Source organism: Dermacentor variabilis, chromosome 6 (genome assembly GCF_050947875.1).
Source record: "Dermacentor variabilis isolate Ectoservices chromosome 6, ASM5094787v1, whole genome shotgun sequence".
Lineage (NCBI taxonomy): Eukaryota > Metazoa > Arthropoda > Arachnida > Ixodida > Ixodidae > Dermacentor > Dermacentor variabilis.
Genome location: NC_134573.1, coordinates 83,914,194 through 83,940,004, shown reverse-complemented (window position 1 = coordinate 83,940,004; position 25,811 = coordinate 83,914,194). Strand labels below are relative to the sequence as shown.

Genomic DNA, 25,811 nt, shown 5'->3' with positions numbered 1-25,811 from the left:
GCTTTGGTTTAGGCTAAAAATAATCACAGACAGTCAAATTAAGTACTTTTTCAGGAGATTACTTCTGAAGTTGCAAAAAACGTCACTTTTTGCAAATGTTCAGGCCTAAATGAAGCATCAATGCCCTCCCGATAAATATACGTGAGATATAGTTAAATATGTGTACCTACCTTTCAGCTTGTGATCTAGAAATTTTAGCAAGAGTAAATTTCGCTTGAGGCGAGAAAACAATTATTAAAAGCCTCAACCAAACCCCTCTGTAGGCTCTACTGAAGTGTGCCTTCACCGCAAAATACGTGCGGGCCACAATCGAATTCTTGCGTGCTTGTGAGCTCTTTACGCATAAAGTATGAGCACGAAGGTTTTTTTTTTTTTGCACAGTAAATGGCTGTAAGGTATCCGCTTACACTGTTTGAATGTTGATGCCGCCCAAGCAACTTTTCACGATAATACATTTGCGTTATGAAAGTGAACCATGAATTAATGCCTCTAGGTCGTTCGTCAGGACCGGAGAGTTATCGGACAGGAGATATTGCTCCTGGCGCTGATTCAATGTTTTGTAAGTGCCACAGATCAGCAGATTACGAGTTGTGCAAGAGCCTAAATCACGTCAACCGTGACGTAAGAGCGAAATGCCGAGAAATTTTCCCGTTTGTAGGCTATAGTTCGCTGCGAGTGTCCATAGGCCTAGTCAGGCGTCGTTTTCATTCTGGACTGAAACAGCAGAAGAGACATGACCGCGTGATTATCCTGCCTCCGCGTACGATCAAATGAGCTTTAGTTAGCTTCTATCTACCCCTGCAAGAAGCTTACACCTATGCCGTGTTCCCCTACCTGACCGGCCCGAGCCCCCTAAATTAGAAGTCGTGAACTGACGAACATGGTCAATCGTCCACTATCAGAACTGAATGCTTTAGGTCAGTGCTCTGAAAAAACATCCGCGCTGAAGGCCTTACTCGCGTTATTAATGTTCCTGCGGTCTACGGGGCTTCACGATAGACTTTAAGAACGCCGCCCCCTACCGCTCTATAGAGTACGTGCTTTGTTAGTGCTCGTCTCGCTTTCTCTCTACCTCCCCCTTCCACTTTCTTTCCCTTTTTATACTCCTACACCCTTGCCCCCGTGCAGGGTAGCCAACCGGAACTACCTCTGGTTAACCTCCCGGCCTTTCTCTGTATTCTCTCTATCTCTCTCTCTGATGAACATACGCCGTTCACGATGCATTTATGCTGATGTCAAGTGACACAGCACGTGCTCGCTCGGCAAATAGCCATAGTGCATATGCGTGCTAGAAAAAATCACCGGCGCCGCATATGTGTTCTGCTGTGAAGACACAGTTCGGGAGTGCGTATACCGGTGAGACTGGTTGTGGACTTCGAAAAAAATTTTTTCTCGCCTCAAAAATGTATTCGAAGTAAAATTTCTGGATCAGAAGCTGAAAAGATTGGTGCGCGTAATGAGCTACCTCACGTATTCTTTATCTGGAGGGCGTTAATACGTAATTTCGGTCTGAACAGCGTCAAAAAGTGACTTTCTGACAAAATTGGTAGTAATTTTCCTGGAAACATCATCATCATCATCATCATCATCATCATCATCATCATCATCATCATCATCATCATTTTGACGTAGTAGTTCTGCGGAAACCCGCAAGGTGGAGAGAATTAATGAATAAAGGGAAAATCGGACATCCAGCCGTTCGTAGCAATTGCTACGAACGGGTGGGTGTCTGATTTCCCTTTATTCATCATCATCATCATCATCCTCGTTATGCCCACTGCAGGGCAAAGGCCTCTCCCATACTTCTCCAACTACCCCAGTCATGTACTAATTGTGGCCATGTTGTCCCTGCAAACTTCTTAATGTCATCCGCCCACCTAACTTTCTGCCGCCCCCTGCTACGCTTCACTTCCCTTGGAATCCAGTCCGTAACCCTTAATGACCATCGGTTATCCTCCCTCCTAATTACATGTCCTTCCCATGCCCATTTCTTTTCTTGATTTGAACTAAGATGTCATTAACTCGCGTTTGTTCCCTCGCCCAATCTGCTCTTTTCTTACTCCTTAACGTTACACCCATCATTCTTCTTTCCATAGCTCGTTGCGTCGTCCTCAATTTAAGCAGAACCCTTTTCGTAAGTCTCCAGGTTTCGGCCCCATATGTAAGTACTGGCAAGACACAGCTGTTATATACTTTTCTCTTGAGGCATAGTGGCAACCTGCTGTTCATGATTTGAGAATGCCTGTCAAACGCACCCCAGCCCATTCTTATTCTTCTGGTTATTTCAGTCTCATGATCCGGATCCGTGGTCACTACCTGCCCTAAGTAGATGTATTCCCTTACCACTTCCAGTGCTTCGCTACCTATCGTAAACTGCTGTTCTCTTCCGAGACTGTTAAACAATACTTTAGTTTTCTGCAGATTAATTTTCAGACCCACCCTTCTGCTTTGTCTCTCCAGGTCAGTGAGCATGCATTGCAATTGGTCTCCTGAGTTACTAAGCAAGGCAATATCATCAGCGAATCGCAAGTTGCTAAGGTATTCTCCATCAACTTTTATCCCCAATTCTTCCCACTCCAGGCCTCTGAATACCTCCTGTAAACATGCTGTGAATAGCATTGGAGATATCGTATCTCCCTGTCTGACGCCTTTCTTTATAGGGATTTTGTTGCTTTCTTTGTGGAGGACTACGGTGGCTGTGGAGCCGCTATAGATATCTTCCAGTATCTTTACATATGGCTCGTCGACACCCTGATTCCATAATGCCTCCATGACTGCTGAAGTTTCGACTGAATCAAACGCTTTTCGTAATCAATGAAAGCTATATATAAGAGTTGGTAATATTCCGCATATTTCTCTGTCACCTGATTGATAATGTGAATATGGTCTATTGTTGAGTAGCCTTTACGGAATCCTGCCTGGTCCGTTACTTGACAGAAGTCTAAGGTGTTCTTGATTCTGTTTGCGATTACCTTAGTAAATACTTTGTAGGCAACGGACAGTAAGCTGATTCGTCTATAATTTTTCAAGTCTTTGGCATGCCCTTTCTTATGGTTTAGGATTATGTTAGCGTTCTTCCAAGATTCCGGTACGCTCGAGGTCATGAGGCATAGTGTATACAGGGTGCCCAGTTTTTCTAGAACAATGTGCCCACCATCCTTCAACAAATCTGCTGTTACCTGATCGTTCCCAGCTGCCTTCCCCCTTTGCATAGCTCCCAAGGCGTTCTTTACTTCTTCCCGCGTTACTTGTGGGATTTCAAATTCCTCTAGCCTATTCTCACTCACATTATCGTCGTGGGTGCTACTGGTACTGTATAAATTTCTATAGAACTCTTCAGCCACTTGAACTATCTCATCCATACTAGTAATGATATTGCCGGCTCTGTCTCTTAACGCATACATCTTATTCTTGCCAATTCCTAGTTTCTTCTTCACTGCTTTTAGGCTTCCTCCGTTCCTGAGAGCATGTTTAGTTCTATCGATATTATAATTCCTTACGTGAGCTGTCTTAAGCTTGTTGATTAACTTAGAAAGTTCTGCCAGTTCTATTCTAGCTGTAGCGTTAGATGCTTTCATACATTGGCGTTTATTGATCAGATCTTTTGTCTCCTGCGATAGCTTACTGGTATCCTGTCTAACGGAGTTACCACCGACTACTATTGCACACTCCTTAATGATGCCCATAAGATTGTCATTCATTGCTTCAACACTAAGGTCCTCTTCAAGAGTTAATGCCGAATACCTGTTCTGTAGCTTGATCCGGAATTCCTCTAGTTTCCCTCTTACCGCTAACTCATTGATTGGTTTCTTATGTTCCAGTTTCTTCCGTTCCCTCCTCAAGTCTAGGCTGATTCGAGCTCTTGCCACCCTATGGTCACTGCAGCGCACCTTGCCGAGCACGTCCACATCTTGTATGATGGCAGGATTAGCGCAGAGTATGAATATTTTATTTCTAGTCTCGCCATTCGGGCTCCTCCACGTCCACTTTCGGCTATCCCGCTTGCGGAAGAAGGTATTCATTATCCTCATATTATTCTGTTCCGCAAACTCTACTAATAACTCTCCCCTGCTATTCCTAGTGCCTATGCCATATTCCCCCACTGCCTTGTCTCCAGCCTGCTTCTTGCCTATCTTGGCATTAAAGTCGCCCATTAGTATAGTGTATTTAGTTTTCACTCTCCCCACCGCCGATTTCACGTCTTCATAGAAGCTTTCGACTTCCTGGTCATCATGAGTGGATGTAGGGGCGTAGACCTGTACGATCTTCAATTTGTACCTCTTATTAAGTGTCACAAGAACACCTGTCACCCTCTCGTGAATGCTATAGAATTTCTGTATATTTCCAGTTATATCCTTATTAATCAGGAATCCGACTCCTAGTTCTCGTCTCTCGGTTAAGCCACGGTAGCACAGGACGTGCCCGCTTTTTAGCACTGTATATGCTTATTTTGTCCTCCTAACCTCACTGAGCCCTAATATATCCCATTTACTACCCTCTAATTCACTTGATTTCATAGTCGAACATTATTTTAAGCACAAGCTATAGCAACGCGAAAACATTTCAAAAATCTATTATGGCTGAAACGTTAGCGATGTATATGAAAATATTGAAAACGCACGGTTTTTGTAGCTTTTTTACTGAGCCAATTAAACGCGGCAAATTCGTAAGCATCTTGGTCTATGACTTCACATGAAATAACCGCGCCAGCACATTGTTCTGAATTAATATTTGTCATTGTTCTTAGTTCCAGACTTGTTTAAAAAATTAGCTCCAACCAACTTTTTCTACGCAGAAACTTCAGAGCGCATACACTCTCCTACCCCGTACCCCCCCCCCCCCCAGAAAAACATAAATAAAAAATAAATAAAAATAAAAAAATTAACGTTACAAGAAAAATAGTTTGGCGAAACCTCATTCACTCATCACCAACTTGCACAAGTTTTTTCGCGAGAAACGGTGATTGTCTCTTTTGTGGTCTGGGAAGTTTGGCGTGGAATGACCCTCCTTTGTTGAGCCTGTGAAATCATGGACAATGGCTTAGTCACCTAACATCGGTTCGCTAGATAAGGGCAAATCTGCTGGCGGTCCCGACGAAAAATTAAATTATGGAGTTTTACGTTCCAAAACCACGATCTGAATATAAGGCACCCGCAGTGGTGGACTCCGGAAATTTGCATCACCTGGGTTTCTTTAACGTGCACCTAAATCTAAGTGCACGGGTTTCACCTCGTGTTTACTTCGATACCGCGACCTCGTGCTTAGCAGCCCAACACCATAGCCACCAAGCAACCACGGCGGGTGTCCCGACAGAAAGCCTTATTATTATCCCTGCCGATTTGTCGCTGCATTTGGAACCGCTTTTCCTGCTTCCAGCGCATAGATAAATTTATGCATAATACGTATAGGCACACGGCCAACCTTCTGGATTCCGCAAATGTAGCATTATTTCACGTGAAAAATGCAGTGCTGACTGACAAGCAAACGTTCCACAAACGTCGCGTGTTTTCTCCTTCTAATGCGAACAATAAAATACGTAAACACAGTCACCGCGTTACGATATAGGTAGCAGAAAGCATGCATGTCGTGAGTGGAGCTCCTATCAGGCAAGCGTCCGCGTCAGGCAATCCGCAATTGAGCGCATAACCGCAATGCGCGATGCAATCGGAAGGTCGGTATACGACAGGAACTTTCGACAAGGCCTGTCGTCGCTAACTATATCTTCGGTCAGAGCGCGTTACCTATGCGTTGGGTCTTGGCCTGAATGAATTATTAACGCGTAATCGCCATATGCCGTGCCAGGGTGGAAGCTGACGTAGTAGTTCTGCGGAAACCCGCAAGGTGGAGAGAAGTAATGAATAAAGGGAAAATGAGACATCCACCCGTTCGTAGCAATTGCTACAAAGGAAACCCATACGGGTTCCTCGAAAGAAAAGCCTCATAGTTGAAGAAAAATTCGTCCTGGTCCGGGACTCGAACCCGGGACCACCGGGTTCGAGTCCGGGTTTTCGAGTCCGGGTCCCTCGAAAACCCATACGGGTTTTCGAGGGACCCGGACTCGAAAACCCGGACTCGAACCCGGTGGTCCCGGGTTCGAGTCCCGGACCAGGACGAATTTTTCTTCAACTATGAGGCTTTTCTTTCGAGGAACCCGTATGGGTTTCCTTTGTAGCAATTGCTACGAACGGGTGGATGTCTCATTTTCCCTTTATTCATTACTTCTCTCCACCTTGCGGGTTTCCGCAGAACTACTACGTCAAACTCTTGCCTTTGCTTCGTGTTGTCGACAAATTCGACTTCGCTCTGCCATCTGCTAGCCGCCTGGTTAGCTCAGATGGTAGAGCGCCTGCCCCGGAAAGGCGGTGGTCCCGGGTTCGAGTCCCGGACCAGGACGAATTTTTCTTCAACTATGAGGCTTTTCTTTCGAGGGACCCGTATGGGTTTCCTTTGTAGCAATTGCTACGAACGGGTGGATGTCTCATTTTCCCCTTTATTCAGGGTGGAAGCTGTATGTAAACCAAACCCATGCGCCGAGACGGTTGCATTCGCCGAACCAATTCTGTCGTCATTGCCCCGATAGGCTTGTTAGTTTATTTCCGCTTCTCTTCCACGTCAGCAAGAGCCGAATTCGCGCGCGGATTGCCGAATGAGAATAATTTGCTCTTCATCGCCATACCCAATTCTTCGTGATCACACCAAGATCGGGGGAGTACTGTCTACACAGGTTTTTCTGCTCGCTTTAAGTGACAGCTGAAATACGTAATTTGAGCGATTGCCAGCTAAAATAGTTGAAAAGTGAATTGCGCGCACACACACACACACACACACATACACACACACACACACACATATATATATATATATATATATATATATATATATATATATATATATATATATATATATATATATATATATATATATATTTGTGTGTGTGTGTGCGTGTGTTCCCTTTTCCAGTATTGCCAGGTAAAATGACTGAATAGTGAATTGCAGACACACACACACACACACAAATATATATATATATATATATATATATATATATATATATATATATATATATATATATATATATATATATATATATATATATATATATATATATGTGTGTGTGTGTGTGTGTGTGTGTGTGTGTGTGTGTGTGTGCCCTTTTCCAGTTTTGCTTCACGCGAGTGAGTATGTGGGACTTTTTTACCGGAGCGCTCTTGTGTTCGCGTGCGTATATTGCCTCCGTATAGACATTTGTCGTCATTGCCACAGAGTGTTGTCCACGAAATTATCTTTCATAAGCGAGATTTACTGCCGCTTAACACGCAAACCAAGTTAAGCGGTAGCGCTGTTTTGTAGTCGACCGAGAGAAGCTACTCCTGTCTACAGGTTCGTTATTGAAACTTCCTTCAAAACTTAGGTCTGTACGCGTAGTTTGGCAAAACGCCGGCGCTTGCGTCCGTTCTGGGTGCTTCTTTAGCAGTGCGCTGCAGTAAAAACTAAAAGCACAAAAAGTGACGTCCACCGGTGACAGTCAAATAGAACGAACATTTGCAACGTCCCTTCCCGTACAAGAAAGTAACAGGACACCATTGAGTCCCACACAGTTTCGTGAACTACAGTGAAAGCGTGCAGTAGAGTCTGAAAACGCACGCATCCGTTCATATCTACGCATGACGCGAAACAGCATATAACAACGCCAGGCATTAGCTACACACACGCACAACCTAACCCAAGTTCTTTGTGTTCAGTTCTGCTTTGCCTTACATTCCTGCGCGGATCTCGCGCTATCGCGACTGCAGATCGCGGCAACTATACAGCGCCGCCACCGCAAGACATAACATTAATGCCCTTCTCTTTATCGCTGACTGTCAATGTTCGGATACCATATACGTACACGCCTATGCATTTTCAGTAAGGTGCACCCAGCTTGCTCGGCTATCAGTGCTCCAAAGCCCCATTCATTTCATCGGGTGTGGCAAGTAGCTCCCGATTCAGCCTATCTGCGGTTGGCATATCGGTTCGTCACGAACCACCGCCTTTGCCGTCGCTTCGGCAGCTCTCCCGACGGTGACCTTCGTGATTGGTGTGCTACAGCGCCACGACTCACGTGCAAGCGAGTGGCATGGCGTATGCGGCACATGCACGCGTCGGTCCTGGTTTGATTTCGCTGTCTGCGACTGCGCAGCTACCGTGTATACGGAAGCTCCCGCAACAGATTGGATTGCGTTACGCTCACTTGTGGCGACCGAGGGACGACACGTTATTGCTCAATCCACTTCCCGGGGCGTCGATGACGTCCTACAGCACCGCTGGGGCGTCAAGCCGCATGTTTATATGTAACCTATGCGCCCGGACCCTTTCCCCTTCCATCTTGCAGAATCGTTCTTCCACGTGTCGCGATCATAGCAGAGAGAAATAAAACACCACCGCGGCGTCATTTATGGGTCGCAGGCTAATCACGTACGGGCCGTATGGGCGACGTTGCACGCTTGGCTTAACCAGGCGGGTGGCGGAACAAAGCTGGGCACGCTTGTAGTGCTGGCGTGCGTCGAAGCGAAATGGCGCAATCATCGCACGAACGAAAAGGAATAACAATAAAATCCGGCCCAGGGTCGGCAAACGGTCGACGTGGCCCGTGTGGACGGTACGGAGGCCGAACGATCGACGAAACATTCTGGGGGTGGACCTTACAAAGCTCCTCTTGTTTTCGTATACGTGCGGTTTGTGCATATACGGCCGGTCTGGCTGTGTCTTTCGAGTCTTCACCGCGTCGTTGACAGAACAGACAACGCTGAAGCGCCGGGTAATGCCCTCCGATTTCCAACGGTGAAACGTCACTCGTCGCGAACTCTGTGCGTGAAATTCAGCCTAGATCTTGCGTAATGCTGCGCCACTGTGACCGTCACAGCACATCGATTTGGGGCCAAATTACGAGAAAAAAAAAGAAAGAAATCGTTATTATTATGGGCCATTTTGCCATCGGCTGACCACATTCGCCAATAATATGTCCAATATCAGGATTGGTTAAAATTTGCTCTTACGAATAATCTCAGCGTAAGAGCTTTTTATGAATGCGGCCCCAATGCCCACTTTGCCTGCGATGACGTCTATGCCGTAGAGTTTCATACAATTACTAGAGGGAACTGTGGCGCTAGTGCTTGCGGCAGCTGCAAGCAGGGCAATTCAGCCAATATGGGAATAATGTTGGCTGAATTGTCCAACATCATTCCCAAGCTGGCGATGGGTAGTACATGGATTTGCCTAAATTTAGTTCTGGCTTCAAACGAGTTCGTGAATTTGCATTGTGATTCTTTTTAGGAAAGTGCTGCGTTATATAAACGATTAAATAGGCATTATTGAGATTGTTCGACGGCAGGATTCGAACACAGGACCTGCAGCACAGAACACCGATACTGAAACCATTACGCCACCGATGCATGGACAAGCGGAACCACTGCAATCAGCAGCGGCTAAGCTTGCTTGCAGAGCTTAGAAGGATGTGTCTTTTAAACTAATTGGAGCCTACATATCCCCAGATGGTCCCTTTGACAGCGAACGACTTAAGAAAATATTAGTAATGTGCAATGGGCCCTGGCTTATCACAGATAACTTTAAGGCGCATCACCAGCTATGGGGAAGCACTAAAATTGACTCCAAAGGCAGGAGTCTTGCCTCCTTTGCTGCCGACTATGATTGGCGCTTTGTGAATGACGGCAGCCCTACATTTCTGCGCGGCACGACCTATAGTAGCTGCTTGGACTTAACTTTGGTGTCACGGCGCTTTGCCTCGAGCGTCCAATGGTTTACGGACATAGAAACACATGGAAGCGACCATATTCCAACATACATAAAGGTTAGAGGAGTTGAGCAACGCTCCTCTACTGTCTTGCATACAGTTGATTGGTCAAAGTTTAAGAAGGATATGGATGACACATGTCGGGAAGGTCTTTCACACACTATCGAAGAAGCAATCGCAGAGGCATTGAAAACCTCCATCTGCTCGCTTACAAGGCCAGCAAGGTGAACAGACTTGGACATGGAACTGGAGACGCTGCGTGCGGCACGCCGACAGGCGGAGAAGAGGTATCGGCGCAAGAAGTCCGTCTTGGATCTGAGGGCTTCACGACGCATACAAAAGAAAGTCCAGCGTGGCATGGATAAATTGGAAGATAAGCGATGGAAAACATTCTGTCAGTCGCTTGATCTCCGAAAATCGCTCTCGCACATATGGAGAACGGTTAGGGTTCTTCGCTCATCTCCGCATCAAAGCAAGCCCTTTGCTGCTCTGGCCCTCTAGCAATTCCGCTCGGAACTTCAAGTGGCTGAGGAGTTCTGTGCACGGGTTGCTGGGTCCGTTGCCATCATTTCTGACACAGCATTGAATGACATCCGTGAGGCCCGTGTACCAGAAATGAAAGGGCTGTTTTCACTCGAAGAGCTCGATGCTGCGTTGGCGACCTGCAGGTGTTCTTCGTCATCAAGACATGATGGCATCACGTATGCTGCCCTATGCCACCTTGGACATGACGCATGTGATGAGCTGCTCAGCTACTACAATGAGTCTTGGCAGAATGGCGTCGTTCCTATACAATGGAAATCGAGCCGCTTTATCCCCATTCTGAAGCCTGGAAAGTCTCCGCTTGAGATCTCATCATATCGTCCGATTGCGCTTTCGAGCTGCGTCGGCAAAGTGATGGAAATAATGATTCTTGCTCGCTTGGATTGGTACCTAGAACGATTCAACATCTATCCGGACGCCATGACAGGCTTTCGTCGAGATCGCTCGTCCATCCACAACGTCATTGACATCGTAACCTGGGTCCAAAATCAAAAAAGCCTCAAGCGCCTATCAGTGGCACTTTTTCTAGATATAAAAGGAGCATACGACAACGTCGCCCATGAGGCCATACTGAACTCACTTGAGGCTCTTGGAGTTGGTGGCCGGATGTATCAATAGATTCGGGACTATTTGTCTGAGAGGTGCTTTTTCTTACAGACCGAAGACGGCCCAACTTCAGAACATTACATCTGCCGCGGTGTACCGCAGGGTGGAGTGTTGAGCCCCAAACTGTTCAATATCGTCCTGGTAGGACTAGCGGAGTACCTACCGCAGACGGTTCATGTCTCAATATACGCCGAGAACATTTGCATTTGGGATTCTTCAGTGACTCGCCCTTAGGTACGAGCCAGGTTTCAGCGGGCGGCAACCACGACGGCGTCCTATCTCCGAGAACAAGGCCTCAATGTGTCTACTGAAAAGTGCGCATTGGTTGGCTTTACACGCAAACAAATCTCATCGTATCCTGCTTCAATCAATGGTCAAGCTGTATCATATGTTAACACGCATCGCTTTCTGGAAGTAATTATTGACCGCAACCTCTCCTGGAGCCCTCACTGCGTCTATCTGAAGAAGACGTTAGTTGCCATTGCTCAGGTCTTCAAGTTTCTCCGCGGAAAAAACTGGGGCACACCAGTCCATTCTATGATTCAGCTGTACAGAGTACTGTTTCTCGGGCTCCTACGTTACAGTCTACCAGTGTTGTCAAATGCATGAAAGACGACCTTTCGCGCTTTGGAGAGCATACAAGGTCAAGCCCTACGCACATGTTTAGGGCTGCCTCGGTGCGCCTCAACAGCAGCAACAATTGCCATCGTGGGAGACCATATTGTCACGTGGTAGTGACGGTGAAGAAAGCAGCAATACGGTTGAATACAAAACTAGCTTTTATTGGGCGAAGCTGTGCCCACAAAAAATAGGCTACACTTATAGCACAACGATAGCGGCGAACACGGTCGGCGATTGTCGAAAATCTGATCAGCGGGTCAAGCGCGTCGGCTTTTATAGATCAGTCATCGAATGTTGCAGATTAACCGATGGGACCCGCGTGCCTTCCACAAAGTTCTACACCATTCGCGTCAGGTGATGAAATCAGATAACATAAGGTTCGGCGACAACAGACAACGGATAGAAGCATCGATAACTTTCCAGAAACTTTGGATACTGCAGGCGCGTCCCACGCTGTGCGATTACATTTGTTAGGCGGCGAAACGTGGTTGCCCGATAAAGATAAGTACACGTGTCAATATGATCCATACACATGTAGCTGTCGACTCTCTCAGAGCGCATATTCGCTATCTGTCAAGAATCCCCGACCATCATTTGGCCTCCCTACCAGCCGAGAGACCGCAAGCGACCTTTTCAAGAGTTATTAGCGCTCATCAAGAGTGCATACCGTCATCTTTTACATCGGCGGCGAAGCCTTCATCTCCCCTGTGGTGCCAGCGACAGCCTCAAGTGAATTTTGCTATTCCTGGAATTACGGAAAAGTTCAATCATCCATCGCTGGCTCTAAAGCAACTTAAACTCCTATTAGTGCACCAGACGTATCATGACCACATACACATATACCGATGGCTCGACCTCACCTACCAGCTCAACTGCCGCATTCGTCGTTCCAGCTAAGCAGGTTACAGTTAGATTCAAATTGTCACACATGACTACATCTACGTCGGCAGAACTTGCAGCTCTCCATGCCGCTATGACGTACGTCACCGAAGAGCCAACAGAGAAGTGGGTCGTATTTTGTGATTCTAAGGCAGCTCTTCACAGTATCAAGTCTGCATTGCATCACAGAACTTACGAGCAGATGATATCTGACATCAGGGAAGTTCACCACCATGCTCTGGAAAGAGGGCACAATATTATATTTCAATAGATTTCTGCTCACTGTGGCATCGTCGGCAACAACCTAGCTGACAAGGCTGCCCGGTGTGCCCACGAAGATACCCAGACGCGTCCAACACCTTTGGTGAGGTCGGACGCTGCCAGGGAACTTCCCATACTTGCACGCAAAAAGTCACAAGATCTCTGGTGTTCAAGTGCCTTCAGTTGCCGCTTACATAAACTGGACCCCACGCCACAACTACAACAGCCATCTAGCCTTTCTCGCGGCGAAACAACCTTGCTGTGCCACCTGTGACTGGGAGTGGCGTTCACGAACGCACACTCCTATGGTTTGGGAATGTCCGAGAGCCTGATGTGCGTCTCCTGTGGGTGCGAGGAAACCATCGAGCAACTATTGTGTGCCTGCCCCCGCTACGATGTACAACGTCTCTCTCTGCGGACAACTTTACACTGACTGGACTCCATTCACCGAGTCAAAGATACTCGGACCGTGGCCACACCCGTCACTGGCACGGAAAGCGATTCGTGCACTAGTGCAATACTTGAAGTGCACCTGCTTAAGAGACTGTTTATAGTGTCGCTCCGACACGCACTCGGTGCTTACTCTCTTCCGTTTTCCTCTTTCCATTTCCCTTTCCCTCACCCCCCAGCGTAGGGTAGCAAACTGGGTGCTCTTCTGGTTGACCTCCCTGCCTTTCCTGTCCTTGATTTCTCTCTCTCTCTTTATTACCTTCTGCGTTAAAAAATATAAACTGCTTTAAAGCTTAGTCCAATCTAGGCCCAGATAAAACGTAGTAAACGAAGCCCCAAGCGCGAAGATCAGACAAACCAATGCACTACCCATCATTCCCATTACGGCTTAACGGTCGCAGCGTCAGAGTTCCCTCTAGTACGTATAGGACACTCCACAGTCAATGCAAGCCATTTGCACTGAAGTCATCGTAGCCGCCATGCTGGAGCAACATGCACAGTGAGAAGCTGCGTGTTTGACGTTTCGCGCGGTTGTTTCATTCCGATGCCTGGCACGCCCCAAGCCATAGCGAATCTGCATTCAATATCGTTAACATCACGCGTCGGTAAGCTAATGGAGCGCATCGTGCTTAACATACTTCTTAGTCACCTTGAGCAATCCCAGCACCTACCCCATCATTTGATTGGATACAGACCTCACTTATCTACTCAAGACGTTCTACTGCAGCTACACGAAGAAATAACGAAGGAAACAAGCAGCGCTCAGCTTAAGACTATTCTTGCCAACGACTTCAAGAAACCTTTTGACTATGTTAACCACGATGCTATGCTTCAAGAGCTCGAAGCTACTGGCTGAGGAACCAAGCTTTATAACTATATCAGGGACTTCTTACGGAGTCGCACGTACACGCTACGAGTAGGCGACATCACCTCACAACAGTATCCCCATCCGCAGAGAGGTATCCCGCAGGGTTCCGTGACCTCGCCCACACTCTTTAATCTTGTCATGTGCGTAGTCCATAGAGTGCTACAAGACATCCCCGACATCAAATATGCGATCTACGCAGATGATACCTCCATCTGGATCAACACGGGTTCCCCAGGGCATATCCAAGAAACTCTCCAACAGGCTATGAACAGAGTGCATAAGGCTGCTCAAACTATTTGCCTTAGATGTGCACCGGAAAAATCTGAGTTGCTACTGGTCCACCACAGAAGATGGAGACCGCCCACCATACAAATTTTAAATGAAGGCGTGCCGATTTTCCAACCAAAATGTACAGAAAGATGGAGGTCCCGCTGCGTCGGTGCAGCACCTGCTCAGGCAAGGAGAACAGGTGCTGCACATGATGCGTAGGGTCTCTAACCGAGCCAATGGAGTGAAATAGACGGATATGCTTCAACTAAGAAACACACTAATTATGCCGCGCCTGCGCTGTCACCTGCCCTATACCAATCTCCGTCAGCACGATATCAATCGCCTTGATGCGCTCATCCGGAAGGCGACAAAGCTGGCTGGCATCCCGTTTAGGGACAGCACTAAGCTCCTCCTTGACATCGGTTGCCATAACACGGTTGGCGGAATTAGTCAGTATTCATCGTCGTCGCCAAGAACTGCGTTTTCAGCGCACGTGTCAAGGCACGCACATCCTCCATAGCATCGGTCATCATCCAGAAGCTGCGCCCCACGTAAACATGCGCCCACTACCCCCGAAACAACGCGAACTCCTAACCATAGCTCCACTGCCACGCCACATGAATCCAGAACGAGGCTAGGAGAGGCGACGCCAGCGAGTTGCCTACTTCAAGAGGTACACGGCAAGACACCCTGAGACACCCTGACTTCTACGCTGATGCTAGCGTTGGTGTGTGGGGCTCCGCGATAGCAATCGTGAACAACGACCTCCAAACTGTACATACAAAGGTACTCCCAGAGACAGATCCGACCTTAGCGGAACTGACAGCCATTGCAATCGCGATCAAACACATGCTCCCTAGTAACTCAGCCTACTCAAGAATAATATTTATCGACTCCATAGCGGCTTGCAAGAAATTGTTGTACAACGATCTTCCGGCCTACATTTCGACATTTATTCAAGAGCACCTTCAGGGTCCTTTGGAAATCATCTGGATACCTGGTCATGACGGGCTGCCGGGAAATGAAAGAGCTAATCAGCTCGCCTGTGAAACTTTGAACCAGGCACCCTCCATTCCGCGACCAGCCTAGACGAAAAGGTGGGCTCCCCTGCTTCTGCGGCCATATCAAGAGGCAAGGCGCAAGTTCCCCAAGCTCAGCAAAGTGCTCACCCGTGAGCAGGGTGTACTGATTCGTCAGGACCAGACTGAAACACTCCCTACACCAGCGCGAATGCACCTCCTCCGCGGCCTCTTACCTGAAGATCCCGCACCCTGCCAATACTGTGGCGAATACCCGAACACATCCCATATCCTCTGGTCCTGTGGACCACCCCCACCTCCCCTGCCTGCCCCTACAAATCTTGCCCCTAAACCCCATATGCCAGGTCGCTGACGGAAGCAGCCAGCGCCGACGACCAACGGTACCTTGCGGCGTTTATCAGTGCTGCGCTGAAGAATGCCGCAAGCGAGGCTCTGGACTAAGGGCCTATCCACCACACCACCCAACATGAAAATAAAGTTTTTTCTCTCTCTTTCTCGCGCGGTGGTTATGCCGTAGACGCCAGCAGCCTTCCGGCCGTCCGTCTCCATGTGACATTAGGCTACCCGGGGCGGTGAATATGCTGCAATGGGCTCATTGTAGTGGCCGTGTTGGAGCACGATCGCGGTGAGAATCTGCGTCCGTGACGTCACGTCGAAGCTTAGAAGGTAGTTAATTTATTTACAGAATTTTAAACGCTTCATTTAGGCCCGCGAGCTTCACTTCTCTAACTGGGACACCGTTTACAATGCATCGTACGCGGACGATCCCCCTGGACGCACAGCTACAGGGCCCCTGGCTCACGGGCATTCGACCTCGCGCAAATGCGGCGCCATGTTCTCATATGTAATGTTTTATTAAGTTACTAAAGCGTAATACACAAATGAAGATTCAGAACAAGGCCACAGAGCACAGGGCATCCGGCCCGTACAGAAAACCAAATACTTTCGCTAATAAAAAAAATGATAGAAAATGATACCGATAAGTCATCGCTGTTTCTGGAGCTTCACAACTGTCTCTCAACCAAGAGAAGCACAAGAAAGAGCCCGGACTGCAAGCGGCTGCGCCATAATGCCGCTGCACTAGAAAGGGCGCCTACTCTCATCCACGGGGAATTTCCGCCGCCAAGAACTTTCCGCGTGCTCTAGCCCTACTCAAAGAACTCGAGCGCGACGCCGAGCCCGAAGCTTGCTGTCGCTTTCTGCGTTTCGGCCGACTGCCAATTTCTTTAAAGCGAAGGTTTCTTGGCAAGCCCTCGTGGACTTTGCTGACCGTGGCTGCTGCTGCGTTGAGGCGACTGGCGCACGTGCCACGTCTCGTAGCACGTGCGCACGAGATCACGTGCGCGCCACTTTCCATCTCACGCACGTACTCTCGCGCGAGAGCCTGGAGGCGCCAGGTGGTCTGTGTTGTAATAGGGGGCGGCGCTTTGTAGCGTTTCGCCGCCTTCTTGGCTGATGGTGGCAAGGCATGTTCGTCGCTGTTCGTGCCTTTTTAGAAAAGCTTCGCTTACGCCGATTGCCGAAGCCCGTGTAAACTGCATGATTACGCTCTTTCCCTTTTTGTTAAATAACGCTTACTCTTCCTCCCCTTCCCTCTCCTCTAGTGTAACCATACTGTTTTGGGACAGAATTCGGCGGGTCAGTGCGACACTCCGCTTGTATACTGATCAGTTTTGTGTAGGACATTCGACAGCTCTGTATCGCGAGAATATGCTGTACCATTTGTGACCGGTGAGAATTAAATGTCCCTTTGTTCTCATTGCCGTTTCGGGATCAGGCTTAGGAATTAGACCAGCGTTTATGTACGATCGCCTTGAATAGGCGCAACAGTCGAAGAATTTGTTGTTGTTAATTGATGACATCCTGGGAGAAAATTGGCCGCCGAAAAGTTGGCTGTTCTTAACATGCAATATAAACCCGAGCGACTAAGAAATTGTAAGAAAGAGACTAAAAGAAACCGAAGGCACGAAGGAAGAAAACCGTAGTAATAAAAGATCACAGTAATCCTGCCTTCCAAATTAATAGTTTAAAATATTCACGTTTTCCTCGCAGTATCTCTGAATCGAACAGTTTACCTCCGACAGCACAAAGTAGCACTGACTATGCTGCGCAAATTAAGTTGTAACTTGATACTTGTACAGATCATGTCTAAAGATGCAGCACGTGTTTTCCGTTTCCATAGTTTTTTTGTTTCTTTTTTGTAACTGTTATGCAACTGTTATTTTCCCTTTATGTTTGCATATTTTCGTCGTTATGAACATGTATCTTTTTTTTTTTTTTGCTGCGTGAAGCTACTGTTGAGGGGGGGGGGTTCTTGAATATTGTAATATTCTTGTAACAAACCAGCAACCCTTGGCCGAAATATAGGTGGGTCCAGGCCATTCCCCCGAAATCGCAGGGCACTCAATAATATTACTTGAATGAACCCAACCATGCCTACCTACTTCCTCACCTACCAACCTACCTAAGCTAAATAAATAAGTCATAACCTGCTGTCGAGTGAGGTTAGCTTAGCAGGACTCCTTGAGGAACTATCCAGCATTGTTTGCGACACCATTAGCGTCAGTGAGATTAGAACAGGTGAGGCTTATACAGTGCTGACTGACCGCCATGTCCTCTGCTATAGAGGTCTCCCAGATAAGAAGCAATACGGGGTAGGATTCCTAATCCATAAGTACATAGCGGGCAACATTGATAAATTCTACAGCATTAATGAGAGAGTAGCAGTAGTCATAATCAAACTTAATAAGAGGTATGGATTAAAGATAATACATGCCTACACTCCAAGACCCAGTCATGATGATGATGAAGTAGATCAGGTTTACGAAGATGTTGAATTAGCGATGAGAAAGGTGCAAATTCAGTATACTGTAGTAATGGGCGACTTCAATGCAAAAGTGGAGAAAATCCAGGCTGGTGAACAAGCAGTGGGCAGCTGCGTCGTACATTCTAGGAACGCTAGAGGAGAGATGCTGGTAGAATTCGCAGAAAGGAATAAGCTTGGAATAATGAACCCCCTTTTCAAGAAGCGTAGCAACAGAAAGTTACCTTGAAGAGTCCTAATGGTGAAACAAGAAATGAAATTGTTTTCATATTTTCTGCCGATCCCAGCATAGTGCAGGATGTAGAAGTGTTGGTAGGGTAACGGTGCAGTGATCATAGGCTAGTGAGGTCTAGGGCTCATTTCGATTTGAAGAAAGAAAGAGCAAAATTGGTCAGGAAGAAAGAGGCCAACCTAGACGCAGTAAGGGTAAAAGCAGGCTAATTCAGGCTGCTACTTGCAAACAAATATGCAGCCTTAGAACAGAGAGGTGAAGATGACAGAGATAATAAATGAAACCGTAACTAGGTTGGCTTCAGAGGCAGCAATTGAAGTGGGAGGTAAGGCACCAAGGTAACCAGTAGGCAAGCTCTCCCAAGTAACAAATAACCTAATAAAGAAACCACAAAGCATGAAAGTGTCCAACTCAAGAGATAAGATAGAATTCGTGGAACTGTCAAAACTCATCAACAAGGAGAAAATAAGAAATATTTGAAATTATAACGTGAGAAATAGTGAGGAAGCCGTAAAGAATGGACAAGCATGAAATAAGTGTAAAAGAAACTTGGCATAGGACAAACCAAGATGTATGCACTTATACATAAGCAGTGTAATATCATCAGCAATATCGAAGGTATAGTAAAAGCAGCGGCATAATTCTATAGTGACCTGTACAGTACCCAGAGGAGCCACGATGCCTCCATTCGAAGCAGTAATGAACAGGTTGCAGAGACGCCTTCTTTAACTAGCGATGAGATTAGAAAGGCGTTGCATGACATGAAACGGGGAAAAGCGGCATGAGGAGATGGAATAACAGTCGATTTAATCAAAGATGGAGGAGACATGATGCTTGAAAATCTGGCGGCTCTCTATACGAAGTGTCTGTCGACTTCAGAGGTCCCAGAGAACTGGAAGAATGCAAACATTATACTAATTCGCAAAAAGGGAGAAGTGAAACAACTGAAAAATTATAGGCCCATTAGCTTACTTCCAGTACTATATAAAATATTCACCAAGATACTTTCGAATAGAGTAAGGGCAACACTGGACTTTAGTCAACCAAGGGAACAGGCTGGCTTCAGGAAGGGATACTCTACAATGGATCACATCCATGTCATCAATTAGGTAGTCGATAAAATCGCGGAGTACAACCAGCCTCTATATATGGATTTCCTAGATTACGAAAATGGATTTGATTCAGCACATATACCAGCAGTCATAGAGTTTACGTAATCAAGGAGTACAGGCCGCTTACATAAATATCTTTGAAAATATCTACAGACATTCCACAGCTACCTTAATTCTACACAAGAAAAGTAGGAAGATACTTATAAAAACGGGGATAGACAAGGAGGCACATTCTCTCCAATGCTATTCATTGCTTGCTTGGAAGAAGTATTCAAGCTATTAAACGGGGAAGGCTTAGGAGTAAGGATCAACGGCGAATATCTCAGCAACCTTCGGTTTGCAGATGACATTGTCCTGTTCAGCAACACTGGAGACGAGTTAGAACAAATGACTGAAGACCTAAAGAGAGAGTGTGTAAGAGTAGGGTTGAAGATTAATATGCAGATGATAAAGGTAACGATGAATAGCCGGATAAGGGAAGAAGAGTTCAGGATCGCCAGTCAGCCTCTAGAGTCTGTGAAGGAGTACGTTTACCTAGGTCAATTACTCACAGGCAACCCTGATCATGAGAAGGAAATTCATGGAAGGATAAAATAGGTTGGAGCGCATACGCCAGATATTGTTAGCTCCTGACTGGAAGCTTACCGTTATCATTGAAAAGGAAGGTGTACAATCAGTGCATTTTACCGGTGCTGACATGCGACAGAAGCTTGGAGACTGACAAAGAAGCTTGAGAAAAAGGTAAGGACCACGCAAAGAGCGATGGAACGAAGAATGTTAGGCATAACGTTAAGAGACAGAAAGAGAACGGTTTAGATCACAGAGGAAACTATATAGCTGATGTTCTAATTGACATTAAGAAAAATAAGAAAGAAAGATGGAGCTGGGCACGTCATGTAATGCGTAGGTTAGATGGCCAGTCGACTATTAGGGTTACAGAATGGGTGCCAAGAGAAGCGAAGTGCAGTCGATGACGGCAGAAGACTAGGTGGGGCGATGAGATTAGTAAATTCGCTGGTGCTAGTTGGAATCGGTTGGCACAGGACAGGGGTAATTGGAGATCGCAGGGAGAGGCCTTTGTCCTGCAGTGGACATAAAATATGCTGATGATGATGATGAACCTGCTATACTCAAAAGGGAAGAATTGGTACACTCAGCTGTAGCACGAAGTTACGAGGGAAACCCGTACAAATTTCTTTAAAAGGAAAGCTTCGCTGTTGAAAGACTTATCCTCGTCCGGCGATGGAACACGTGACCTACGCCATTCCAAGTCAGTCGCTTCACGATCTAAGCAAACAAGGAAACCAAACTGCATAAAGCTAGGCCGAATTGATCGAGAACTCGAAGCACAGGGACATTGCGTATAGCGGATCAGTTTCGCGTTTTCAATGTACAATTAAAGTTCTTAGAATTTTTTTGCAGTGCATGACTATCCTTTTACGTTGGGGTATATAGCCCGTCTCTGCAGCGATAGATCGCGCCACCAGCGCCGCTTCTCACATCTGCGTCTTCGGTATTCCAGCACTCCGTAAATGGCAATGCGTGTGCAGGTAGGCTAGAGCTCTCAATGCACCTTGCAATAGCGCCATCTGCAGCTTAGTTTACGGGAATACAGGGATGTGCGATGGTAGCGACTGAAGAATCATATATCCTTACAGTGATTCACCCGCGTGATTCGCCTCGAGCCATTCGGATAGTCGTTTAGTTGGCAAGATGCGCAAAAAAAATTTGATGTTGTTCTCGAAATTTCGCCACTGATGAATTCAAACATACATTTTCAATAGAATTCGAAATCTGCAAAAGGACGAAGCTCGAGTAGACAAACTTATATGCAATTTATGGCTGATTAAAGTCATAGTTTGCGCTAGTTGGAGGCTTTTGGTTCATGACATACATGTGTGCGGAACTCGGGATGAGAAGGAGAAAAGCGCACGCGTACTTATTTTCTATTAAAAAAACGCGCTTCGTCTCGTGATTGCCGCTGAAGTAAAACTAAACTTTGTGGCTTACAAAGCCGAATACCGCCAAAAGGCAACGTTCGGAAAAAAGTTAGCGCACTCCATCTGGCACCCGAGCGTCTTCTCACGGTTTCCTAATCATGTAGCCGCCTTCTTTCTCTTTCTGGGAATTCTCATTCCCATTTTCGCCCGCAGGGAAGACTCCGCCCGTCGATGCAGCTTGATTTCGCTTTGCTGCACGCAACTATTGCGATGATCCGGTGCGCGTGGCGCCTGCCATAAGAGAGTGAGCCACATAGTGGAATCTCTCGGAAGAGCTCCGATAGCCGCCGCCGGTTTGGCGGCGCTCTTTAGCGCCGTAGCTTACCGGTCTAGCGCGGCGGGCGTCGCGCAACGGTGAAGCCACCGTCGGCGGCGTTGTAACGGTTACGGCGCAACGTCAGCGTGATCACGTGGTCGCCGCGGGCGAACGAGAGGCTTCGCCTGCGAGCAGACGACGCGCCGGCAGACGAGTAGCAGACGACGCGAAGAGAGAGAGTCCGCTTGCTATAACGATCGCGTTCGTGCGCGGTATCCTGCCACCTGCCCCTCTGCAACACTGCATTATAGCTTGCCTGTCCGGCTTCTCGGCAGCGCCGAGAATTGTACTTCGTGTGCTCGTCGTGCAGCGATTTCCGGGCCCGCCCCTGTTGTACGCCTTCTCCGCAGGTGCGCTCGCGTCGTCGTCATTGCGGCTGAAACCGGGCTTTCTAACGCCGTTCGCCTCCGACACGCGTTCCAGAGTGCCGGCTGCTCCTCCGCTGCCTCGTGCTTGTACGGTGCCGTAGTTACTCGCCAGTTCCCCATCGGATCCTCTACCGACTTCCGGCTCCTACTTCTACCTGAAAGTTGTCCACGATGAATGCCCTCAGGAGATCTGCACTTCTCTTGCTGCTGGTTTGTGCCGTCTGGACGGATCACTCAGTCGTCGTCTTGGCCCAGGACGAAGCGACACCTGTCTCAGCCGTTGCACCAGTAACATCAGATGTAAGTTGACTCGCCCATCATATTCAGCAACCCCGTTTGTAATGTAATCTGCGCGTGATCCCACTTGTCTCTCTCTGAACATGAAAAGCGTGTAAAGGCTTCAGACGTTGACTTTTGGCGTTACAATAGCACTGCAATGGGCACCATAGCTTCACTTGATATTGTGCCATAATATGCCGCATAACTAAATAAATGTGCATGCAGCCTTTAGGTAGAATCTCGGGCTCTGCGGAACCAGGAAGCTTGAATCCGTAGGATCATTGACAAATGTATTGAAAATGTTTTGTTGATATTATATTGCACAGTCTCGGCTGCTCGCAAAATACGCCTGATAGTCCCGTGCAGCTGAAGTAACTGTAGCAGTTGCGGCTGCTCGCTAATCGAAATGAAACAGACGTGCTACGCCGTATGCTCGAGTTATCTTACGACCACGCGGACAGGCGCAAGTAGAATCGTCGACCCTGCGGCTCTCGTGGGCGCTGTCCGAGAATGCGCATTTGCATGCAGTGGGTAGCGAATGCTCCCGAGCAGTCTGGAGCACAAGCTAATTTACTATTTAACTTACAGAGTCGTGTAGGCTTTGGCAACCTGCGTCGCTTGTAATCATTTTATTTTTGTACATTGATGGGAACACTAAAAGAGGCTAATTACTTGCCTTATCTAGAGGCCAGCTCGTTTGTACCCCCCCCCCCTTTTTTTTTAAGGGACCGCGGACGGAGAAGGAGGAGAGTGAGAAAAGGAAGAGGGTTTTTGCTTTTCGAACTGGGAAGGGGGCGACCTGATTTGGGCGACGCACGCGAGCCCGCTGAATTAATCGTCATGGCGGGATCGAGAGCTTCGGGGTGGCCGGAACACAGTTACGTAATGAAGGTTTAGCTGTGCGGCAAATCATTTGCTTCATTGCATTTGCGTTTAATTGTAGAAATCGCGATGTCCTGATGCACTGGCACGCGCCAGAGGCGAAACTGCATCGTAAAAAGTACGAAAGAAAGAATGTAACAAAGAAAGCACTGGATCGCTTCGCGCAAAGCTTGCACAAGCAGATCCGGATGGCTCCCGTATCAGTAGCCACGCGAACGAACTTGTATAAGCTTAATCGACAGGTTTAAAAAAAAAAAAAACGAGAGAATGAAGTAAAACCATGAACGTGCTTCGGAGGAACGTTGCACCTTTGTGAGATTCTTCTTCTTTTATAACGTAAGGTAATGTGGGCTCGGCAGAAATTTTATTACAACACACTAGAAGAGACGTGGTAATTACCGCCAGAAAAAATATTCTTGAGCATGAGGGACCGCATTGACCTTCTGCGTGCGCACTTTTTGTAAGGCTTTCGTGCTCGCTAGTTTGTTAATCGCGTGTCCTTCTTAACGCTGCGCGTTGACCAACTGAACGCCACAAAAATATCGACCAGAACCTAACTGTCTGGTAATAACTGGTCGCAACACTCTGGTACAAATACACTGTGCTATATAGTGAGACTCCGCCGTGTTGTTGCTATTGTATAGTAACAATATTGCGGATTATTTTAGGTGAAGAAAAAGTATATTTATGTACTGTCGAGTGGAGCTTTTGAAGGGATTAGATATTCCGCATCGACGATGAAGAGATCCGGGTCAGAGATTTATTTATTCGTGGTAATGTAACATATCGATTTGTGCGCCGATAACCTTGCCGTGAACTGATGCATAAACGTGAAACGCATATATATATATATATATATATATATGTATATATATATATATATATATATATATATATATATATATATATATATATATATATATATATATATATATATATATATATATATATATATATATATATATATATATATTATAACGCGCACGACGCAAGAACAAGCATCGTTCGCTGAAACTTCGCACAAGTCTTAAAACCCCGCTGTGGGGCATAACATACGAAATTCGTTTATTTGCGCTCGCATATAACGAACATGAGCGCTCCACGAATCTAACCACCTCTTGAGTACGTAACTTCAATATAAATAAAAATGAAAACAAATAAAAAAGCCATAAGAAACCCAACCCTACATTAAGAACGCTTAATTCGGCTATAAGGACACTCTGCTGGTTCGACCGTCTACGATTTACGCGACAAAAAAACAAAACGGCGCAGACGTTCGGGCCAACGCGACAACTATAACAGAGACGTCCCAAACGACGGTCACTGACGACACTTCTCGCGTATGTCGTATAGTCGGTCGACAAAACCTACTTAACCTTCTCGCTCGGTCCTTGGGAGCACCGTCAACTTGTCGGACTTTTCGCTGTTCGCCCGCATTCAGGCGCGCATGGAGGTCGACGCGATTCTTCGCTCTTGCCCGTTCGGCCTTTTGGCACCGTCTTCTCACGAGATCAAACTCTTCTTTTGCGGTACGCGCGCGCTATCGATGTCTACGTTAACTCGACGCATGCCGCGTTGAAATTTTCTCACCAAAATGTAGCGCACTGGAAAAGGCACACATGGGGACGACGTCGAAGAAGACAATCTCGACGTGGGTCTGTCACAATGTCGCCGTTGAAAGTTGATTGTCGAAAGGATTTACACTTGCGTTGGAAACCGTCATTTAAGGCTACGCTTACTTTACCGCCCGTCCGGAGGATGTTGCGCTTGCCGTATACAAGAACGTGCAGTGCCGCACAGACGAGGTGCAAGTACGAGGACGCTCCGTCGGAAGCCGTAGAACAGACGATGCATGCGAAAGGTGTACAATCTGAGCCCTTGTAGAATTCATTCGCCTGACGAGCACTTGCAGTCCTTCAGCGCGAGCAGCATTCCTTCGGGGGGCTTTCTCTATGGCCGTCATTCATGCGCGAGTCCAGCTCGAATAGGCCCGACTGCGCCGCACACTCCACTGTCATTGATAAAGTTTTCATGTAAGCGCCACGGAGAAGAAACTGCGAAATTGCTACTGCTGTTTAATAAACTGGTTGAAGAAGGTAACTACCAGGCCACGCAAGCGAGACTACATTGGACATTGTTGGCAATGAGCTGTATACGTATGTCTAAATAATATGTCTAAATTAGAACACAGTTTCAACACCGATGCTTTTCATCAAAAGGAGAACCAAAACACATTGTAGCGCTTATTCGTCGCAGATTTTACAAACGCGCGGACATGCTGACAGTATAATTAGCAGGGAACGTTATAATAGTCTTGAAGAAGAAACGGTGACTCGATAGCACTGAAGCGTTCTCTAACAGAAAATTAAACTATCGACGACACTTGCAGTAATTGGGCGGGCTTCTTCGAAGCAGAATCTCCTTCGGCCAAGCAAAAAACTTCGTTCGCCCTTTTCTCCTAACACGAACG

General features: G+C 47.0%; 2 protein-coding genes and 1 non-coding gene across 3 annotated transcripts in view; 2 read left to right on the top strand and 1 right to left on the bottom strand.

The window, feature by feature from the left end:
• The window catches only part of LOC142584912 (uncharacterized), a 375,477-nt gene that overhangs the window by 295,221 nt on the left and 54,445 nt on the right, over positions 1–25,811 (bottom strand). The gene's annotated exons all lie outside the window — the stretch shown is intronic.
• TRNAS-GGA (transfer RNA serine (anticodon GGA)) lies at positions 6,320–6,394 on the top strand. Its single transcript has one exon. It is a non-coding gene; the product is annotated as a tRNA-Ser (tRNA).
• LOC142586198 (uncharacterized) overlaps positions 21,035–25,811 on the top strand; it is a 104,051-nt gene continuing 99,274 nt past the window's right edge. Inside the window, exons 1-2 of the mRNA XM_075697452.1 lie at positions 21,035–21,046; positions 22,282–22,480. Of these exons, the coding sequence (XP_075553567.1) occupies positions 21,035–21,046; positions 22,282–22,480 (211 nt within the window). The remainder of the gene's footprint in view (positions 21,047–22,281; positions 22,481–25,811) is intronic.